Source organism: Neomonachus schauinslandi, chromosome 9, assembly GCF_002201575.2.
Source record: "Neomonachus schauinslandi chromosome 9, ASM220157v2, whole genome shotgun sequence".
NCBI lineage: Eukaryota > Metazoa > Chordata > Mammalia > Carnivora > Phocidae > Neomonachus > Neomonachus schauinslandi.
In genome coordinates this window covers 112,751,856-112,773,340 of record NC_058411.1, presented here as the reverse complement: position 1 = coordinate 112,773,340, position 21,485 = coordinate 112,751,856, and the positions used below count along the sequence as shown (strand labels likewise).

At 56.3% G+C, this 21,485-nt stretch overlaps 2 protein-coding genes across 2 annotated transcripts in view; one reads left to right on the top strand and one right to left on the bottom strand.

Moving 5' to 3' along the window:
- Positions 1-411: 411 nt before the first annotated feature.
- ODF3L1 (outer dense fiber of sperm tails 3 like 1) lies at positions 412-3,842 on the bottom strand. The gene is made up of 4 exons (XM_021693819.1): positions 3,722-3,842; positions 2,577-2,687; positions 1,513-1,626; positions 412-893 (listed from the first exon to the last, which is right to left on the bottom strand). Exons 1-4 carry the CDS (start codon positions 3,840-3,842, stop codon positions 412-414), a joined length of 828 nt encoding a protein of 275 aa, XP_021549494.1.
- Positions 3,843-15,141: 11,299 nt separating this feature from the next.
- CSPG4 (chondroitin sulfate proteoglycan 4) overlaps positions 15,142-21,485 on the top strand; it is a 35,758-nt gene continuing 29,414 nt past the window's right edge. The window contains exon 1 of the mRNA XM_021693704.1: positions 15,142-15,229. Within this exon, the coding sequence (XP_021549379.1) occupies positions 15,142-15,229 (88 nt within the window). The remainder of the gene's footprint in view (positions 15,230-21,485) is intronic.

Here is a 21,485-nt window from a genome sequence, read left to right as displayed (position 1 = left end):
CGCTTCCCCCCTCACTGTCCCAAGGGCAGCCCTGAGGGGCCCAGAGGACAGGAGCTGCACAAGGCCACATTGCACGTTAGTGGCAGAGTTCAGACTAGAACATAGCTGGCCAGAGTCTCTGCCCAGGGCTCCTGGCTGCCTCCCCTGCTGAGCCGGGACAGACCTTCTTCCAGACAGGGACCCCTACAATGCCTCCCAGGATTCCAGCCCCTCACCCAGGGCAGACCCCAAAGGAAGCAACCATGTTTGCAAAACAAAAAACTAAATAAGTGAAAATATTTATCTAATGCCTTCTGTGCGCTAGATACACCAGGCACCAGCCCTACTACTTGAAACCTTGGTAAATTTCTCAGTTCAGTATAGAAAAATAACTTCTGTGGGGAGCGGGGGGTGAGTGCCCCAGGAGGGGGCTTAGTCGGGAATGTCGATGACCAGTGGGCACAGGTGGGGTGAGTGCTTGATGCCCATGGTGAAAGCAGGTGGGCGGGGCTTGTGCACTGTGACCTGCTGGACGTCGTGCGAGCCTGGGCCAGGCCGAGGTGTGTGGTCCATCGGGTAGGCGAATCGCTTGGCCATGTTGTAGATGGGGCTGCGGTTCTGGTAAACGGAGGGCTCAGGCCGGGCATGCACGGCCGGCCCAGGGCCTCCTGCCACATTCTCCTTGTAGAACCAGTTCTTGTGCCCCCAGGCAAAACTATAGCAAGGAGCCGCTCGGCTGACGGGGTTGCTGGGCCCCAGCAAGAGTGGCAGCTGGTACTGGTTGGGGGCTGGATTGGGGTCCATCACTCTGTATGGGCACCGGTAGCCAAAAGCACACTGGGGAGCCCTGCGTTCCCCAGGTGGGTGGGTCTTCTCCAGTTGGTAATGGCAGGGGGCTGGGTTGGGGCTCAGGCCTGAAAGTGGATAAATGGAGGGGAAGGGTCTCAGGGTGGGAGCCAGGCCACGTCTCCTGGTGTCCGACTGATGGGTCCGGGTAGAGAGGTAAGAGGTCTTGGTGAGCCTGATTGATGTTACTATAACCACTTTATCGTCGGGCAGGGACATCACCACCCCTGCACAGGGCTATGGGCAGGGGGAGGGACTTAGGTCACAGTGACATCAGGATTGACACTGTTATAAGATAAAAATCACAAGTGTCATCAGAACGTCACCCTTGGGATGTCGGCATCCTGATATCATCCCCATGACAGCACCCAGAAAACATCCTGAAATCACTACAGTCTGTGAGCTCATTAGCATGGCAATATCCCTGATGCACCGTGAGCCCCCATGACATTTTCATCATAACCTTGCCTGCTGCCACACCTGCATAACATTGGCTTCAAGACCTAAGTATTGTGACACTGACATGGTGACATCAGAGTCTTGATATAAGCTTGCAGGGAGATGCCAGGATCCAAAGACACACCTGGCAAAGGGGAGTCATGACCCTTTGTCCCTGCTCAGGTCCTAAGGGTGGACCCCCGCTCCCCATCCTCCCAACCCCCACACCCCTCTCCCGTCCCATCTTACGCAGGTTAGAGATGCGTTCCTCCATGGGAACCTGCGGGCAGCTGGACATTCCAAACCGGGTTATTTTGGGATCCAAGAAATAGCAAGGCCCAGGGCTGCAAACGTCCATGACCCCTGCAGGCAGCCACAGAGAGGCCCAGTCAGCCCCAGAGGACGCCCTAGGGTGAGCCTGGCCTGCCACCGGGTGAAGATCCCCTCTGCCCAGTAGAGAAGTGAGGGCTCGCATCCGATTCCTTGGGCTCTTGGGTGTTTCCCGATCCTTGATTTCCTTGTCTGCAAAATTGGGCTTTTAATGCATGACCTAAGACTTGGTCTCAAGACCAAGTCTTGAGAACTTGCTCAGAGAAGCAGATAAAATAACAGCTGTGTAGCAGCTTGGTCAGCTCCCATCGGGGATTGGTGCCAAGGGGTAATAATAGGCACAGTGGCTATTGTTAGTACTAAGAAGGGGTCCAGCCCTGGACAGGCGGTTCCCCTGCTGAGGAGGCCATGTCACACCAGGGAGGGACCCAGCAGGCCTCTCGATCTCAGAGCCCCAGAGATACTGCTCAACACCCCTGCCCACCCTCTCCTCTCGCTGGCCTTGACCAGCAGCCAGAGTTCTTCTGCGGCTTTCTGCTCTTGCTCTTCCAGGGGGTTCTAAGCCAACTGCGAAGCTTGGGGGGGGCCACCATTCCCACCAGAGTCCCCCCTCCCCAGCTATTTCTGCCCAACTTCTGTGACAAGTGAACCCACAGCAGCCAGAGCTGAGGGGCCCTGGCCCAAGACGAGACAGAGGAGACTCCCCTGCCCACTGGACAGCCCCAGCCGCCCTTCAGAGCTCCCGCAGGAGGTCCAGCTGGGAGCTCCCCACAGATGGGCCTTTGGAGGTGTGGGTCACCTGGGCATCCCTGCTGGCTTCCTTCAGGACCCAGTGAGCCACCTGGGTGTCCTCTGCAGGGCAGGCCTGGGTTCCCAGGGTCCCATGGCTACAGGTAATGGCTCCCTACTTCTCACTGCCACCCCCAACATCCAACAATAGTAATCCTGAGCCCGAGGGGATGACGGGCATGGCGAGCACTCACGCTTCTCCGAGTGTCTCGTGTGCAGAGTATAGGCTGGCTCCTGGAACATGGAGATGTCGTGGTGGAAGTAGCCGGTGCCAGATGGTCGGAGGTACTTGGCCGGGCCTGGACCTGCGAGGATGGACAGGGCAGCCCTCAGCCTCGGTGCACGGGAGCAGAGGCAAGGGAAGCCCCGAACCCAGTGTGCCATGAGAACGTTGGGATCTTTGCTTCTGCTGACGTCACACTGCCGCAAATCCCACCATCGAGCTTCCTTTGGGGGAAAGACAATGTTCCCAGATAAAATGCAATGTGTCTTAGACAGGCAACAGGTAATATGAAAGATAATAGTTACAATTAACTAAGAACTTACTCTGCACCAAGCACTACACTAAGTATTAACACGGATTATTTCAGCTAAGCCTCCCAACAACTCCATAAAATTAATACTATTGTGTTTCCCATCTTACAGATGAGAAAAATGAGACTTAGAAATATCAGTTTGCTCAAAGTCACACAAGCCTGGTAATGTGAAAATTCTGAGACAATCAGCCAAGAGACCGCAATCATACAATCACATACTAAACCACCTCCCACATAGACCAACAATCAGTCATTAACAATGTAGTAAGAATTAGTTTGTCTGGGCGCCTGGGTGGCTCAGTCGTTAAGCATCTGCCTTCGGCTCAGGTCGTGATCCCAGGGTCCTGGGATCGAGTCCCACATCGGGCTCCCTGCTCGGCAGGAAGCCTGCTTCTCGCTCTCCCACTCCCCCTGCTTGTGTTCCTGCTCTCGCTATCTCTCTCTCTGTCAAATAAATAAATAAAATCTTTAAAAAAAAAAAAAGAATTAGTTTGTCTGCTTTCAGTGGAGGGTAAGATTCAAGGGAAGTGAGGAAAGCTAAGGGTGGGCTAAAACCTCCTTCGAATCCCTAGCTTTTTTCCAAAACTGGAAAATCATACACCGTGCTCCCTTCCACTCCTACCCCCATGAAAAGTCCCAGCAGCTAATACTGCTTCTGGGGTTCAGCTTGAAGGTGCAGATCTTCTGTGGGCTTGGAGGAGAATCCTCAAGAGCTTTGCGGGAGGCAGGGCTGGAAGGCTGGGGCACCTTCCACAGCCCTGTAGAGAGAGGAATCCAAGCTCAGGACAGGGGCCTGCTCTCACCTTTGATCATTGCCATGATCACAGGGGTCTGCTTTACCTCCCGCCATGAGGGCACCTGAACTTTCTCCTCTGGGCCCTGCCCATTGAACACAGAGTTCCTGGCCCCCTTGGGCAGTTTCATGGCTGGGGCCCAAGAGGGGGCAATAGCTACTGAGAGATCCAAGTGGTGGGCAAGGGGCTAGGCCTGTGTGGAGCCTGTTCCAGATGCCCTTGCTCAAGCCCCTGTGTCCACTCTCTCCCCAACTCGAGAAGCTGCTTGGGGGTTGGGAAGGAAGTCAATCCTCTGGCTTGAGCAGCTGAGGCCGCCTGGGGTGCAGCCAGCCACAGGACCTAGCAGGCTAGAGCTAGGGATGACATCACCGCAGAACTTGGGCCGTGAAACTCGGAGTGTTTATTTCCCCCAGTTACCATGGCAGCTCAGCTATAGAACCCTGAAAACTAGGCCCCACCGCCCCCTACTCCCAACCAGGCTACATGGCCTGAGGGTGCCCAGAACCCCGAGTCAAGGAAGGAAAAGGGAGAGGGGGAGTGACAGAGCCAGCTCTTCTCTACTAGTGGGTGCCCTGAAGTCAGAGAAAGGAATGGAAAGTGTGGGTGGATCCTGGGGGAAATGTTCCCGCAGCCTGGAAAGTCCCCTGGGGTGGCCCTCTATTCCCCTGCCCCTCCCATCTATCCCCGCAGGTTCTGGACACGCCCTCCCTTCTGTCTGTTTCTCCTTGGAAAATGATCAAACCGATTATTTCACACTAAGGTGTAACTGTCTGATAGCTTCCCGGACTCCTATCCCAGGGCACAGTGTCTTTAGAGATCCATGTCTAGCTCAGGGAATGCTTGCTTGCCTGCTGCTGGCATTTCAGGCAGGGAATGGGGAGCAAATAAGGAGGATGGAGGGATGGCATTGAAGCCTTAAGAAGCAAGGCACTTCCTGTGCCTGTGTTCCAGAGTACCCCCTGGGGTAGGGGCAGTGTGAGAGGGAACATTGAGGGGTAGAGAAGACACCCAACTGCCAAATGATTGATTGATGAGCCCCAGGGTGGAGGAAATGCTGGGGATGCCTTCACCCCCTAAAACCCAGGAGGTTTGGGGGCCCTAGGGCCTGCCTGCACCCACCAGTTCATAGCTCAGACTGGGGATTTGATCCAAACCAGCTAAGAGGGGTTTCTGTCTTGGGAACAGATGACCCCTGGCTTTAGAGAGGGTGTCTGTCACAGCCCTGGTACATAAATAAAGAAGCTGAGTCCCCCAAAGGGGCAAGGACTTACCCAAAGTCTCCCATTATATCAGTAGCAGAGACAGAACCAGGACACAAACCCAGGGCTCTCTTTGGCTCACAGCCTCTGATCTAATGGAAACCAAACCCCGCTCTGAGCTCATTCCAGCCATCAGGCACGATGAGGACTCAGAGCAGACAGGCCAGATGTGCTGGGCACTCCAGAAGCCCTTGCAGGACTGAATGGCTCAGAACAGAGGGCAGGGTCCCACCCAGTGGCCGCAGACACTCAACTGGCCTTGGGCCACAGGCAGTGCCACCTCCTCACCCCCATCCTTGTCAGCTTTTCCTGGAGGAAGCTGCGGGCCTGCTGGGCTCAAGCCCTGATGGTCCCCTCATGCTGACAGGGGCCAGATGTGGGGCTGAGACCTCTACCTTCCTGATCTGGGGTGGCAGGCGGGGTGGAGTTTCCAAGTATTTCAGACCTAGGGAGGCTGCCTACAATACGCCCCCCCCCCGGCCACCCGGCCCCCGGACTGCTCCCGTCTGTCACCTGTGTGCCTGGCTCTCTGGGGGCAGCTGAGCCACCCTACACCCCAGCCCATCACAAGCCACCCTACTTCTGCTCCAAATGCTCCCTTCTTTCCAGCTTTAACAGAAACCTAGCTCACCCTGTAGACAGCCTTGGTCCTCTCCAAAGCTGCTTGTTCTGTCTCTCACACTCCTGCCCCTCAGAGTCCAAGGTGGAGCAGATCCCTGGTCTCCTTGCTACTCACCCGGGGGCAGTGTCCCCTCCCTTTAAAAAGTACCACCCCTCAAGGGCTTCAGTGTCCAGGGTGCCCCCCTCATCTGCTCAGGGTGGCCATCTGTCCTGACTCGTAAACCTGGCGGCCCTGGCTCATGACCTTCTTCCCCACCCATCCTGCCCCTGCCATCACCTGGGGGACTGAGGCTTTCCCGAGGACAACCCGTCCCTTGGCCTCCCAGTTCCCAGACCTCCTCCTCTCCAAGTACCTCCCCTCCACTCCCTCACAGCCCCCTCTCCCCAGCACATCCTGAGCTGCTCACCAAGGCCCACGGCACTGACCTTATGCCTCCCTTTGGAACACCACCTTGGCTGACATCCTGTCACTCTGCTAGTCTGGATGCACAAATCGCCTGCTAGCGCCGAGACCCCATCGCTCACTACGCTCCTTCTCCCTCTCCCTCGGTCCCCTCCTGCTTTCACTGCCCTCCTTGTGCGGCTGCTGAGTCCCCAGGTCCAACTGTCTGCCTGCACCAGGCAGTGAAAAGCTGTTGGGATTAGTATCACGGCCTCCGAACCCCGGACTTGACACCATGCCGCCAACTGTCCATGTCCATGCTGGTCAGCTTGCTCTCGTCCTCTCCCCAGAGGTCGTTTCCAGCGTGGCTCATTCCCCTCTGCATGTCCTGTCAGCCCCCTGCACCCCCTCCTTCCCAACAGTGGAAACAGGCCAGCAGACGGGACTCTGACCCAAACCCGCCCCACCACACCATCGGGACCCCCGGCTCGCACTGCCTCCTGCGGCCCAGGAGGACTCACCAACACCTTCTTCCATTCCCTCTGCCTAATCAAAGACGGTTGACCTTTCACATGGTCCCCTCCCCTCACGCTCTCCATACCCTACGTCCCTTCCATGTATTAGAAACCATCTACTTGACCCCCCCAACACACATACACACACACACACACGCGTCGCCTCCAGGGCCTGTATCTCTCTGCCCCATCCAGACCAACCTCCCCTGAGAAGCATTTTTCCTGTTGTCTCCATTCTCTGCAGGCTGGCTTCAAGCCATCGCTCCCCCTAGATGACAACCTGCCTGGGGAAGCTGCAGCCAGGGGACACTTCACCCCTGCTGGACTGGCCTCCCGCCTGCCCCGGACCCAATAACCAACCACTCCCTTCCTTCGGCGCCTCTTCCCAGCTCCGAGCTGTTTTGGTCTTGTTCCCATGTCCCCACTGCCCTTCACAAGCTTTCCTCCTGGCTCTTCCTCCTCAACCTGACCTTTCAATGTTGGCTTAATTTTATTCATTGCAAAGGGGAAAACAGTAACTTTACAGGGAGGATCCTGGCAGGCATCACCTCAACCAAGTGATGTAAATTAACATCACCAACAGTGGGCCAGAGAAACGTGGTATACCTCCAAGAGGATGCACTGAGAGAGCGCAGCATCACTCCTGGGCTATTCCGGCCACAGATGCATGACCCGAACCCAATTATGAAGAAACCACATAAACTCAAATCAAGATTCACTTTACCAAAAACTGGTCTGTACTTGCTGAAAAGGGCAATGTCATGAAAGACAAAGAAACACTTAAGGAAAGAACTTTCCCAGATCAATAGAAATCGAGAGGGAGGACAACTCAACGCAATACAGCAACTGGGATTCTCCTTTGCTATCAAGGATATTACTGGGGAAATTGGCAAAACGGAACGAAGGTCTGTAGCTGGTTAAAAATAGGGTAGCAATGTTAACTTCCTGATTTTGATCATTGCTGTCTGGTTATGAAAGAGAAGGTCCTTGTTCTTAGGAAAGAGCTACCAGATGGGGCGCCTGGGTGGCTCAGTCGGTTCAGCCTCCGCCTTTCTGCTCAGGTCATGATCTCAGGTCCTGGGATCGAGCCCCATATCGGGTTCCCTGCTTAGCAGGGAGCTTGCTCCTCTCTCCTGCTTGTGCTCTCTCTCACTGTCACTCTCAAATAAATAAATAAAATCTTAAAAAAAAAAAGAAAGAAAGAGCCACTGGAGTGTATAAGGATGAAGGAGAGCCATGTCTGCAGCTCACTCTGGATTAGCTCAGGAAAAAATATGTATATACATAGAAAAGAATTTAAGATCTGATAAAATATTGACATTTGGGAAATCTAGGTGAAGAGTATGTGGGAAATATTTGTAATGGCCTCACTGCTTTTCTGTAAGTCTGAAATTATGTCAAAACAAAAAGTTGAAAGAAAAACCGTTAGTGTCTCAGGGTTTAGTCCTGGGCCTTCTGTCATTTCACCCCACCCCTCCTCTTGCCTGGGCAGCCTGCCCTCTCTTTGCTTCAGTCCCACTGTCTGTACTGCGATGGTTCCCAAACAGACGTGCCTCTGGCCGGGGCCTTCCCAGGGGCTTTCAGCCCTCATACCCGACGGCCCACACAGTGTCACTGGATTTCTCACAAACACCTCAAAATCAACATACCCAAAGCTTCTCTCCTGAGATGTCGCCTGTCCCCCATTTATCTCAATGAACGACGCCACCAGCCATCCGCGTGCCCAGACTGGAAAACTGGGCTTGTCACTGACATCTCCCTTGTCCTCCCATCTCCATATCTAACAGGCACTGCATCACTGTGGGGAGCCTGTGAGCTCCCCCAGGAAGGCCCCTGCCATTGAGTCTTGTGTCCCCAGTGCCCAGCATAGTGCCTGACATATATGGTAAGTACTTAAGAAGTATTTGTTGAGGGGCTCCTGGGTGGCCCAGTGAGTGAAGTGTCCAACTCTTGATTTCAGTTCAGGTCATGATCTCAGGGTCCTGGAATCGAGCCCCGCATCGGGCTCCGCACTCAGCGGGGCTTCTGCTTATCTCTCTCTCCCTCTGCCCCTCCTCCCATTTGCTCTCTCTCTCGCTCTCTCTCTAAAATAAATAAATAAATCTTTAAAAAAAAGATTTGTTGAATGAATAAATGAGTCGATCCATTGATTGATCAAGGAAAGGTCTCTCCTCGCGGGAGCAGAGTCCTACTTTCAGAGTCCCAGCCAGGCTCTCTGGACTATCACTTACACTTGCACAGACTTGCATCAGTTATCTGCTGCTGCATAACAAATTATCCCCCAAACCTAAGAGCTTAACATAGCAATAAACCTTTACTATCGCACATAGTTTCTATGGATCGAGAGTTCACAAGCAGCTCAGCGGGACAGTGTGGGCTCCCAGTCTCTCAAGAGACAGTAGTCGAGAGGTCAGTGAGGGCCGAGGTCATCTGAAGCTTTGACGGGTGCTGGCAGACCCACTTCCAAGATGAGCGGTGAGCTGGGGCTGGCTGTGGGCAGGAGGCCTCAGTTCCTCCCTTATAGGGCCTCCAGGGGCCCCTCAGGCATGGTGACCGGCTTGCCCCAAAGCAAGCAGTCAGAAGCTGCCGTAGCTTTTAAAGATTTTATTTATTTGTCAGAGAGAGACACAGCAGGAGAGGGAACACAAGCAGGGGGAGTGGGAGAGGGAGAAGCAGGCTTCCCGCGGAGCAGGGAGCCTGATGCGGGGCTCGATCCCAGGACCCTGGGATCATGACCTGAGCCAAAGGCAGACGCTGAACCGACTGAACCATCCAGGTGCCCCGGAAGCTGCCATATCTTTTATGGACCTCGCCTCGGAGGTCCCACTCAGTCACTGCCACAGTTCTTAGTGGCCTCGCAGCTCAGCCCTGTTCCGTGTGGGAGGTAGCTAAAGGAGGGTTGAATGCCAGAAGGTGGGGACCGTGGAGGGCCATCTTGGAGGCTGGCTACCGCGGGTTTTTCACTACAGCAGGACAACAAGCCAATGGGGCCCGAAGAGGCTGAACTCCAAGCTGTCTGTTCTCGTGTAAGGTGGCGCATGCACTGAGCCCCACACAAGCTGAAGACACCCTGCAAGCTCCCTCCGGCTGTCTCTTGGGTGTCAGTCTTGCCTTTCCTTCAAGGGACTCCTGGGAGTCATGCAGAGGACAGGACCCTGGCATCAACAATTGTCATCCTCATAACCACCAGGCACTGCCCCTCCAGCCCCTCTGTCGGAAAACCTCATCAGACACCATGGTGGTTCTACAATTTACAGGTGAGAGAAGAGGCGCAGAGACCTGAAGGGACTCGCCTGAGGCCACACAGGAGAGGCTTGGCAGAACCGGACCTCTGGCTCCTAACCCGACAGTCTTTCCACCGCCCTGCCCAGCTGCCGGCTCAGACCCACATCACCTAACGCCTGTCACAAGCCTCGTTTCTGTCCTGAGCAGGTACTTCTCCTCCCTCTTTCAGGAGCCCTGCCCTAGCCCCCAAAGGCCAGACTCTGAGCACGTATGTTCACAAATTTTCCATCCGAACAGGAACTCTTCATCCCCCTCCCAGACGCGCTCTCTGCAGGCAGCCAGGTCTACTGCAGGGCACAGCAGGGTTAATAGTATGAACCAATATTTAGAAACAGCACAACCCCAGGGGCGTCAGCTGCGGCCAGCTGCCCATAGCCACTGAAGCCACAGGCTTTTGTGGACATGGTGTGGCCTGCCCCGGGGACCGGAGACTGAGGGGGTCCTACACCACCCCTCAGCCCTGTCTCCCCGATCCAGCTTGGGTGTGGCACAGAGCCCGCTGCCACTCCCAATCAGCGCCAAGCCCCACCACTAGCCTCCCATCCAGGGCTGGCTCCTGGGGACAGCAAACAACTTTTCAGCTCCCGAATTGTGTAATTGTTGGGAATGGCTGCCTCCGCCCTTCCTGGGCCTGGCTGCCTGCACTTACAGGAGCCCCATGGACACCTCCAGCCAGGAACAGAAGCAAGACCACTCCTAGCAGAGGCCGCTGGTTGGAAGCCCAGGCCTGGGAGCCCCTGGCCATGAGACTACAGGGCCATGGAACTGGGGCCAAAAACCTGTGACCCTTGCACAGTAGCGGCCTGGGTTCTGTGTCCCTCACGGCAGAAGGCCAATTTCCTAAGGGCAGGACCTGGGCAGCTAGAGTACACCCCAATGCAGACAGCACCCCATCTTGGGCAGAAGCACCCGCCATTTACCAGCAAGCTGGCTTTGGCCACGGACTCCCTGGGTGGAGGCCATGTGGTCAGAGTGCAAAACACAGAGGCACCCAGAGGGCCCAGCGTTGGCCAGGGGCAGGACCGAGCCATAGCTGCTGCCAGAGCCGGCACTGAGTCCGGGAAGCGTGGAGGGTAAGACGGATCAGGCGTGCCTGGCCAGCATCATAGCTGAACTCTGGGGGCTGGCAAGCGGGTGATGCTGGGTTTGCTGTTGTTTTGTTCTCGCGGAGGCCGATCACTTAGAGAAACTAAGGCAGCACATACCACATGTCCCTGAAGCTTCAGAACACTCTGAATCCTTCTTCATCCTTCAAGTGTATTCTGAGTTTCCCTCAACCCTGCTCCGAGTGCTATCCCCATGCTTTGCTGAGAAGGAGTTGGTCGAGGGGCAGGGGAGACATTGTGTCACACCTCCCGACCTGGCTAGGCTTGCCCTGGGAGGCACTAGGAGTATTCAGGGATCATTATTCCAGGGAGTCCGTAGAAAAGCAGGAAGGACTGGGAGGGCTTCCTGGAGGAGGGTGAGATATGGCCAGGGAGGCAGGGGCAGTCAGGGATGGCCACCAAGGGCAGCTGGCCAGCCCAAGCCAGAGGACTTCATGGCAAAGGTTGGAAGGCAGAGGGAGAAGGCCTGAGCCAGGGAGGATGCCAGGGAGGCCCTGGTCCACTCTGCTCAGGACCCGGCCTTCAGGGACCCAGGCGGGCATGCTGAGGAGGCCGGGGATGAGACAAATGAGGAGCAGGCACTGCCAGGTCCAACAACCTTTGCTCTTGAGACAGTAGGAGGTGGTCAGGGAGCAGCTCCAAGGCCACATGGGGCCTCAACTTTCTGCCAGTCTGCTGGCATGACGTCACTCAGCGCGACCCGGGTTCCGGCCCTGGGTACCGGCTGGACAAAGGCCAACCTGCGTATGCCGGAGCCCCAGCGCCCGTGTCCACTGGGGCCTCAGTGTCCTCATCAGTGCAAAGGGAAGGCTAGCCCCCATCACGCTCAATTCCCAGGGTTGTCAAGAGACCAGGTGCGGGTTTTGTAACTGCGAAGCCCCAGCAGAGAAGCAAGCGCAGGTTACGACTGCTGCGCTGGTTGCCACTATTTGCCCGGGCCCCTGTCTCTCTCCCTAGCTGGCAGCAGGCAGAGGGGCACTGTGAGCTAGTCCTGACTTGAACCTCGGCTGCGGGCTGCGGGCTGCGGGCTGCGGGCGGGAACTCCATCCGGAGGCTCCACAGACAAAGGGCTCCTGGTAGTGGTGGGTAAATCTGCATGGGGGGGTGGGATTGGGGAGAGAGAGAAGATGAGAAGAGGGAAGGGAAGGAGGAGAGGGAGGGGAGGGCGATGGGGTGGGTAGAAATCTTCACCCAAGTTCTTGATTCTTCAAGAAGCAGAAGCCACCTCTTCTGTTTTCATTCCTAAAAAGAAAGCTCTTTTCCTCCAAACACAGTGTTCCCAGCAGCGCCCCCAACCCTAGGCCCACACTTGGCCAGTAATTAACCCCTAACAAGGACCAGGTGCCTTGCTGACTGGGGGTGGGGACAGGGACAAGTTGTGGAATCAATGGCTTTATTGCCACTGGAGACCAGCTGACCACAGCCCCGCCCCAGGCCTCCTAGGGTGAACCAGATGCGAGTTCTTCCGTTTGCCAAAGTCCCCACATAACAGCAGCACTGGCTTCTTAGTCAACGTCAGTGCACATTTATTGAGCACCTACTGTATGCAGCTGCCTCTGGTGGGGAAAGTTCAGCCCTCAAGGGGCTGACTTTTCATCAGGGGAGGTGATGAGTGTAGAGCTGTGTACAAACTGTGAAGGGCAGGAGCATGTGAGGGCTACAGAGAAGGAAGAGACAAGTGTTTGTGGAGCGCCTGCTGCATGCTAGCCCCCCGGGCTAGGCACGAGAGGTGCATGAATGCATTTAATCGTCACTAACCCAGTTCTACAAATGAGAAAACTGAGCCACAGGAGAGGTGAAGCAACTTGTTCAAAGTTGGACAGCCAAGTAGGAGAGCTGGGATTCGAACTCAGGGCCTGGGTTCAAGATCAGCACTCACAACCAGCACACAGACACGGCGCCAGCACATTGTGCTGTGTGGTAAGAGCACCAGGTTTGCCGTCAAAGACCTCGTTCCACCTCTTCGCAGCTGTGTAGACTTGCTCAAGGCCCTCGATCTTTCTCAGCCTCAGTTTCTTCATCTGCAAAATGGGGCTCAATTTTGTGGCAAACTATGAAGTGTTGTACACATGGTGGGATAGTCGCTAGTCAAGGAGAGGGCCTGAATGCTCTGGAAAACAGTGTGGTCTCCTCAAAAAACTCAAAATAGAAGTACCATATGATCCAGTATTTCCACTTCTAGGTATTCAGCTGTGCAGAACCACAGAACCTCTGAGATCCAGTCTTTCCACTGCCAGAAAGAAGAAAACAGAAACATGAATTCAAAAGGATACATGCACCACCAGCAGAACACAGTGTTTACTGCTGCATTGTAGCTGCAAGATATGGAGGCAGCCTGGATGCCCAACGACTGATGAGTGGATGAAGAAGATGTGGTATATACATACAGTGGAATAATACTCAGCCATCAAAAGGAACAAAATCTTGCCATTCGCAACAACATGGATGGAGCTAGAGGGTATTATGCTAAATGAAATCAGCCCGAGAAAGACAAATACCATACGATTTCACTCATATGTGGAATTTAAGGAACAGAAACACATTTAAGAAGCAACTGAGCAAAGGGAAAGAGAGAAAGGCAAACCAAGAAACAGACTCTTTTAGCTATAGAGAACAAACTGAAGGTCACCAGCGAGGAGGTGGGTGGGGAATGAGTTAAACATGTGATGGGGATTAAGGAACGTGTGTGCTGTGATGAGCACCAGCTGTGTATCGAAGTGTTGACTCACTAGATTGTACACCTGAAATTAATATTACACTGTAATTAATTATAAAAAAATTTTAAGGTGAGGAGGGTCTGGGAAGAGAGTGCTGATGGGGTGGGTTGGGGGTGGGCCGAAGCAGGCAGGTGTGAAAGAGGGATTCTTTTTTTCTTTTTTTAAGATTTTATTTATTTGAGAGAGAGAGCATGAGCTGGGGGAGGGGGAGCAGAGGGAGAGGGAGAAGCAGGCTCCCCGCTGTGAGCAGGGAGCCCGATGTGGGGCTCGATCCCAGGACCCTGGGATCATGACCTGAGACGAAGGCAGATGCTTAATGACTGAGCCACCCAGGCGTCCCTGAAAGAGGGATTCTGAGGAAAGAAGGGAGGGGAAAAGCCCTGTGGGGTGATCTTCTACCCATTTGCTGGGTGGAGAAGCCGAGGCCAGGCAGTGCCGATGCTGGGGCTCGGCACAGAGCAGGCAGAGCCTCTGCAGGCTGGAAGTTCTGCGTTAGTATCGCCCTTTCTCCTCCTGTTTGGGGTGAGGCTGATGTTGTTGCCTCAGAGGGAGTCCAGAGGAGCAGGACCGCAGCCTGAAGCTGTTAGGTAGGAGTTAATGCAGGGCCAGATTTCCCGCAGGCAGCCCCAGGAAGTTGAAACACCCAGATTCAGGAGTTAGGAGGCCTGGGGTCCTTGTCCCAAAGGGCCAGGGACCTACACTCCACCTGGGGCCTTGCAAGAACCACTTCCAGTTCTGAGCCAGTTTTCTCCTCCATAAAATGGGGCGGGGGGGGGGTAGGGAGGGAGTGGTTCTCACCCACCTTGTAGGGTTATTTTGAGGCAAATGATACTGCCTTGTGGGAGAGTCTAGAACATCTCTCCTTTATAGACTGGAAAACAGAGGCTATGCAGGGCAGAGAAGGCCAAGGTCACAATGCCAGGGGACACAGAGCAGAACCTCAGGCCGGTGCCTCTCTGTCCAAATGGAGTCCCGAGGAGACCTGAGAGGAAAGCAGCCCAAAAGCAGTCTGGGTGGGGGTAGGCGTCTGTCCTCCTAGGCCTGGAGCTTACACGCACGCAGGCGCGCGCGCGCACACACACACACACACACACACACCACACACCAATCCTTGCAAGGGCAGGAGAAAGAGAAGTGAGGGGGCTAGCCCAGCTCAGGTCTCCTCCCAGAGGAGGTCTCCTGGAGCCCTTGGGTCAAAGCTCTGGGGGCCTAGGCTCCTCTGGGACTTTGTCCCAAATCTGCAGGGTGGGGCCTGGATCTAACAGAGCTGTAAGGGTCTCCTCAGCCCTGCACGGGGAGGAGCAGCCCAGCACGGGCCCTTTAAGAAAGTTGGGGGTGAGGGGGGCCAACGGGGGAGCCCTGTCCTGAAACCGGAGAGGGCTGGCGCCTGCCCCGCCCCCAGAGCTAAGTAAGGCAGCTCCAGAGCCCCAGCCGGAGGCAGTTGAGCCAGCCTTCCAGGCTTCTCTCAGCTCCCGCCTTTCCTCTGGTGTCCAGGCTCCGGACTCTGCTTGGCTCCTCGAAAATCCCGCAGCACAGCCGCCGCGATGCGCTCGGGCCAGCAGCCTGTGCCTCCGGCCCCTGCCCTGGCCCTGGCTTTGACCTTGGCTATGTTGGCCAGACTCTCATCTGCAGGTGAGTAAGGTGCCTGAGACCACCGGCCTGGCCGGAGCTGTGGGTGGGGGGCTCCTTGGGTAGAAAAATGGGACAGGAGGGCCCAGAAGTCACCCCCAGACTGGGAGACAAGGGGGCTGCACTTCTGCTCCAGGCTGGGCTTTCTGGGAGTTCCACTCTGGGGTCGAAGCAGGATCCCCAGTGAGAGCTCTCCAGCTTGGGGCTTCTGTGGGCTCTGGCTATTTGAGTGTGGCCCCAGTCAGATTGTCTAGGGTGTGGCTTTGTGCAGGACTGTCCGCTAAACCAGTGGGGCCACCCAATGCTGTCCGGGCCCCCTGAGCCCAGCAGGCTTTTGGTGACTGCACTGGTCCCAAAGGACAGTCCGTGACAGCCAGAAGCCAGTACCCGGCCTCCGCGGCCCAGGCCAGGAACGGGGCTTGCGCTGCAAGGCGAGAAATGGTGAGGGGGCCGCCGTGCCCCACCCTGTATGGGGCCCCACATGTGCCTCAGCCTCCACAGCCTGCAGCCTCCTCTGGCCTCCTCCAACGGCTCCGGCCCCCTTCCTTGCCCCCGGGTAAACTTGTACAGCCTCTTCACCACCAACTGCCTCCTGCCTTCCTCTCTAGCTCCTATCTCCTCACCCCCCTCTCCTAACTCAGAAGGCCTGGTTAGTGACAGATGGGACCACCCACTCCTCAGCCTCCCTTCAGATACCCCACAGCCCCACAGGGGCCTGTCCCCCAGACAACCCTGGGCAGCCCCGCCACATTTCCCTGTCCCGGGCTTTGGTGCTTGACCCCAGCAGAGACTGAGTGACAGTTCACCTTCTGAGGGGCACTAAGATACATCTCCTCTCTGTTACATGCCAGAAATCCTGCCATGACAGCATTCTTCCTTGAGTCAAGGCATGGTCTAGTTATGCCATAAGAACCATGGCCTCAGGGCCCATCAGTCATTACTACCCATGTATGAATCAGTGCTTCAGCCTACATCTTTCGGGACCATTCCCAAGAGCAGCTCTGAGCAGTGGAAGAGGCTGATTCTCCCTTCCAGGGGCCCAGGCCACACCCTCCTCCCCATCAGATGGGGAAGCCTGCTCTAATGGACAGCCTCATGAGGCACCCGGAGGGAAATGAGTCAGGGGAGGACCCCCCACTGGGGTGAGTCAGAGCTGGATCCCCAGGCTCTCTGCTCCTATTCCCAGGGACCCCCTGCTTCAAAGTCTCAGGGCCCCGGTGATGGGCTGGGCCTCTGGAGAGGTGTGAAAGGGCCATCTGGGGTGACTGGAGTGGGCGGCTTATCCAGCCTGAAGCCTCCAGCCAAGAGAGTCTAGCACCCCCATCTCCTTGGCCTTCGACTGAGAGCCATCCTCAAATACCTTCTCAGCATCAAAAATGTGCAAGCATTGTGCTGGGCAATAAGGAGTACACAGAACTGAACTTGAACTCATTCAGAAGGCAGAAAAGTAAATTAAAACTCAAACAGCAATTCCTATAATGTCTGCAAAGATCCAGATGAAGAATATGGTGAAGAGAAATTGCCAGGCAAGCTGGGGCAGGCCAGAGGTGATCCTGGAGCCAAGCTTTGGAGGATGGGAAGGGGGTCAGTACTCTAGGCAGGAGCTCAGCCTGAGCAAAGGCACTGAGGTGGATGTGAGAAAAGCATGTTGAGACAGGAAGACCAGCAGCCTGGTTAGAAGGCATATTTTGAGCACCAGCCAGGAAGAGCCATTGGGCTGGGGCACAGAATCCTTAAATGGCAGAATACAGCCCACAGCCTATGCCCTGTTGGCAATGGGGAGCCAACGAAGATTTTAAGGCAGGAGCGTAGCACGGCAGCGGTGGGGTTTTATAATGTTAAGCCAATCTCTGCCTGTAGGAAGAATTTGGAAATGGGAGGGGGTTGGAGAGCTAGAATCTTCTCCCCCTCCCAGGCAGAGTTCCCCTTCAACAATCCATCTCTGTCACCAAGCCTGGCTCAGCACCCTCTCCTGGTCTCTGCAGAGGGTCAGCCCATACCTGAGGAAGGCATCATTCCCATCCCTCCTGGACACCCTGAGCCCCAAAGGCCCTCGAGGTCTCAGGTACCAGAGTGAGGCGCCCTGGGACACTTTCCCTGCATTCATCAACATTCCGGGACATCTAGGTCATGAGGCCTGAGAGTCAAGCACCCTTGGAGACCATCTGGGCCAAGCTTCTAGTTGTACAGACTGGGAAACTGAGACCCCAGGGAGGAAGCAAAGTGCTCTAGGTCCCACAGAGAAGTGCAGCAGCGCAGGAAGAGCCCCCAGCCCTGCTTTGAGGGAGCGCTCCGCCTGTGTGGGAGCTTAGGCTAGGGCCACTCTGCCAGTGCGGGGTCTAGCTCCTTCTGAGCCCCGTGGGAGGCGTTCGGCAGTGGGGGAGACTGGGCTTGAGCTGATGTGGACTTGGCATTCCAGTCAGGGGAACAGCATGAGTAAAACTGAGAGGTCAGAGTGAGCACAGAGCCTGCAGGACCAGTGGCTCCCATACCTCTTACCTGGCCTGGCACCCGCTAAAAGTGGGTGGTTGAAGTAGGACTGAGGGTGGGGCAGGAGTACCCCGAAGGGAGGGCTCCTGCATTACCCAGGTGAGGACTCTGACCTGACGGGGTGTTTTAGAGAACAGGACCATGGGGCCATCAAGTGCAAAGAGTTCAGTCGGAGTAGATTCTTCTGCCTCTAGGGATCCTCTGGGGAACAATGGTGCTGGAGACGTGTGTGTTTGCGTCCGTCCGTGCGCACTGCCCCGGGGCCTCTGGGGCAGGGCAGAGGCCAGCCCCTTGGCCCGGCCCACCCAGGCTCTGGAAAAGTTGTTCAAAAACCAAGTATAACTGAGCCCGCCCCCACCCGAGGTCCGCCTGCCCTCCGGGGCAGGACAAGGAGGGTCTTTCAGTGCTGTCCGCCTGGGGGCTGTGGAGGGTGGGCCAGGCAGCAGGCGGTGATGGCAGGAGGGGAGCGGGCTGTGCATGGAGCTCTCAGAGGAAGTGTATAGGCTGCTTCTGGGAACTGGGCGTGCTGCCCAGGAGGGGGCAGGCAGGGGAGGGGGAGTTGGAAATAGCCCTGATGTACACACTCACTGGCGCACACAGATGTGGGTGTGCACACGAGTATGAACAGCTCTGTCCACAGCCGGCCGCGCTCACAGACCTGGGCTGGGTGGGGCCCAGGATAAGGAGGTGAGGGCAGGATGGGCGCTACCCGGCTGTTCTGCGGCTCCTGTTCAGTACCAGGAGCAATCAAACAAGGGGCCTTCAGACTTTGGCCTGCTCCCCTCCTGGTCCCTCTGCTCCTTCATAACCTCTCCCCCAACTCCGGACCCCACCCAGCTCCTTGCTGGCCCCCAACATGCCCCCTGCCCCAGCATGTGCCCAGTTCTGTAGAGCTTTCTAGAGTTAAGACTCTCTCCAGGTGCAAGCTTCGGGTGGGTTTCCAAAGTGCCACGTTATCATTATTACTGAATGTAGATGAGTGATTTTGGAACAAACTGAGTTTGAACAATTTTGTACTTGGATTCTTTCTGGGGTAGAGGCGCCTAGCTCTCTCACTTCTCAGAGGGGTGCATCATTCCAAACAGGGGAGAGGGTAGAGCTGTCTTCTAATTGGGCCCTCACCTCCAGAGACATCCCACGGTGGGGGGGGGGGGGGCTACCCGTGTCCTGCGTAGCCTCACAGCAGCCCTGCAATTCAGGGAACGTTCCCATTTTAGAGATGAGGAAACTGAGGCTCAGAGAAATGCAGGGACTGGGCTCAGGTCCCTCTCCGGGCCCACAGGCCACAGTGTTGTCACTCCCCTCAACAACAGCCCAGATGGTGCTAGGTGGTCCCAGGCCCCCGCAGCAGGGGAGAGAGACAGGTCTTCAGGGGCAAGACAGCTCCCCGAGGACCCCAGAACTCCGCTCCTGTGTCCCCATACCCCACCTCTCCGACCCTCCCTCCTTTGTCACAGCAGAAGCAAATCCTCTTCAGGAAAGTCCCCCACCCCCTTCGACGGCTGGGGTAGCAAATGAAGCCACGTTCGTCCTAGATGCAGGGCAGTGGCACGGCTCCCCGAGCTCCGGACAGTGCCTATCCTGTCGACCTTTCCTTCCTCCCGCTCCGCTCCTGCCCACCCCCAGCCGCTCCCAACCTGCAGACGAGCCAGCTGTGCCGGCTCTGAGGCCCCTTAGCCAGGCCTCCGCCCCTGCTCGCGCCTACCCACGTCATTGTGTGTCTCTCTCGTGGCTTTAGCCATGCGCTGGGTCAGTGAGGCTGCCTCCCGTCCCAGACCTTACTGCAGAGGCTCCGCACCCCAGACCCATCTCCCCATGGTTCATAGGGAAACTGGGGCCCAGAGAGGGGTAGCTACTTTCTCAGCATCACACACCAAGTCCTTAGCAGGTGGGGGCGAAGCCTCCCTGCTCTTTGTCCTTGTATCCTGCCTCGGGTGGTGGCCTTGCCCACAGGACCAGCAGCTCCCTGCAGGCAGACCTCCCATCTGCTTTCCTCGGGGGTCTCCACCATCTTGCTCCACACAGGGCTGAGCCCACAGAGGGGCATATTGATCCCTGAGTCAACCAGTGTTTTTCAGACTGTGCCCGGGATGCCCCAGGGCTTTACATCCAGAGGGGGCTGAGCCTGGCAGTGTGGGAGGCCAGCCCCACCCTCAGCCACATATAGCAGCTCCACGACCAGGCTTATAGATTTGGGTTTTGTGTAAGATGTGGTTTGGGTAATGTGTTTTGCGACTTGAAAAAAAAGAAAAAAGACGTGAAAACCAAGCAATTGCTTTGAGTTGAAACATAGAGCAGCAAAGACTCAGGTCAGATACAAGGAAGAACTTCTTGGCTTTCAAAGAATCCAAATCAAGACTGATACCAAGAGCCCCTGGAAGGTATCCTTTCCCAGGTGGAGCAAGGTCCAGGGGCCTGAAGGCAGGGAACAGCACACAATCCCAGCTTCCTCCCAGCCAAGCCTGGGGACCTAGCCCCTCCTGCCCCAGCATCCCATTCCTGCCACTCTTGGAACCAAACGGGACATTCCCGAGCATCCAGGTAGGCAGGAGCCGCCCAGGGGCCACCTGCCTGCAGGCCCAAAGACACCGTGACTATGCTGGGCCCTCTCTCCCCCTCTGATCTATCAGCCTCTACATTCAAGGTGATCCTGTGTCCCAATGGGTGGCTGATGAGCCCGGCCATCAGATGATAATCCATGATCCCTGGGGCCCTTCCACCTTTCTTCAAGCTGTTCCCTGCAACTGGTCTTCTCATCGTTCAAGGCCCAGCTCCAGCTCCACCACCACCACCCCTGTGGGTCTTTCCCAACCCTTGATTGCTGAGGCCCACAGCCTGTCTTCCCCCTTCCTGGGGCCTGCCCTCCTTCTCTGTGGGGCTACAGGCCTTTTTGCCCCCTGCTCCACGACCTCCATCTGTATGATGCCCAGGAGGTACGTGTACACACATGCGTGCACACATGTACACACACATACAGTGTTGCTCAGCAGCCTGGCTCAGGGCCTAGCAAGGAGTGTCCAGCCCCTCAGCCAGCGGTCCTGGGAGAAACCCCCGACTCAGGATTCACAGCCCCCAGCCCCCAGCTCCACAGCCGAAGCCGGGCCTCTGGCTGGGACCAGCCTCCTCTCTGGGGAGATGGAGGGGGCTGGAGAGAGGAGACCAACTTCCTTTCCCACCTAAGAGTAGCCCTCCCCCGCCCACATTCAGGAGGGGCCAGCTATAAATATCAGTGGGCCCAGGATGCTGGTTCCCACGACTCCAGCCCCTCCCTGCCTCTTCCCTGCGCACAGCAGCTGGGGCCATCCCCCCTCTCCTGCAGCTGGAGGCTAGCCAGGCAGGCCTCAGGCCCAGAAACACACACACACACTTCCCACCATGGTCAGGGAAGGAACAAATCACCCTTTTTGGGTGCCTTGGAGCAGCTAAGAGCGAGCCCCCTCCCGCTCCTCAGTCCTGACTCAGGCCCCACCTCTCCCTCTTCTGAGTCCTCAGCTCCGGGAACTTCTGCCTGGCTGGGGGAGGCGGGAGGTCAGGCACGCTGTGGTAAGGAACATGGCGTTAGAGAGCCGAGGATTTCATTCCAGCCCTACCCCTTGATGTGTGACCTTTCTGAGCCTCAGTCTTCTCTCTAAAATGGGGATAAATGATTCCTACCTCCTGTGCTGTCAAGGATCAAAGCCCTTTGCCAGAGTAAACACTCAGCAGTTGCCTGCTCCTGAGTTTGCTGTCTTTCTGTTGTTCCCATTGTTTTCTGAACCCGGGGCCTCAG

Bases quoted from the DNA above. Each gene is read 5' to 3' on its own strand.
- ODF3L1 (XM_021693819.1), bottom strand. From the start codon at position 3,842: ATGAAACTGCCCAAGGGGGCCAGGAACTCTGTGTTCAATGGGCAGGGC. The intron at 2,688-3,721 runs GTGAGAGCAGGC...CCATCCTCGCAG, and splicing joins GATCATGGCAATGATCAAAG to GTCCAGGCCCGGCCAAGTAC. The intron at 1,627-2,576 runs GTGAGTGCTCGC...GGCTGCCTGCAG, and splicing joins CACGAGACACTCGGAGAAGC to GGGTCATGGACGTTTGCAGC.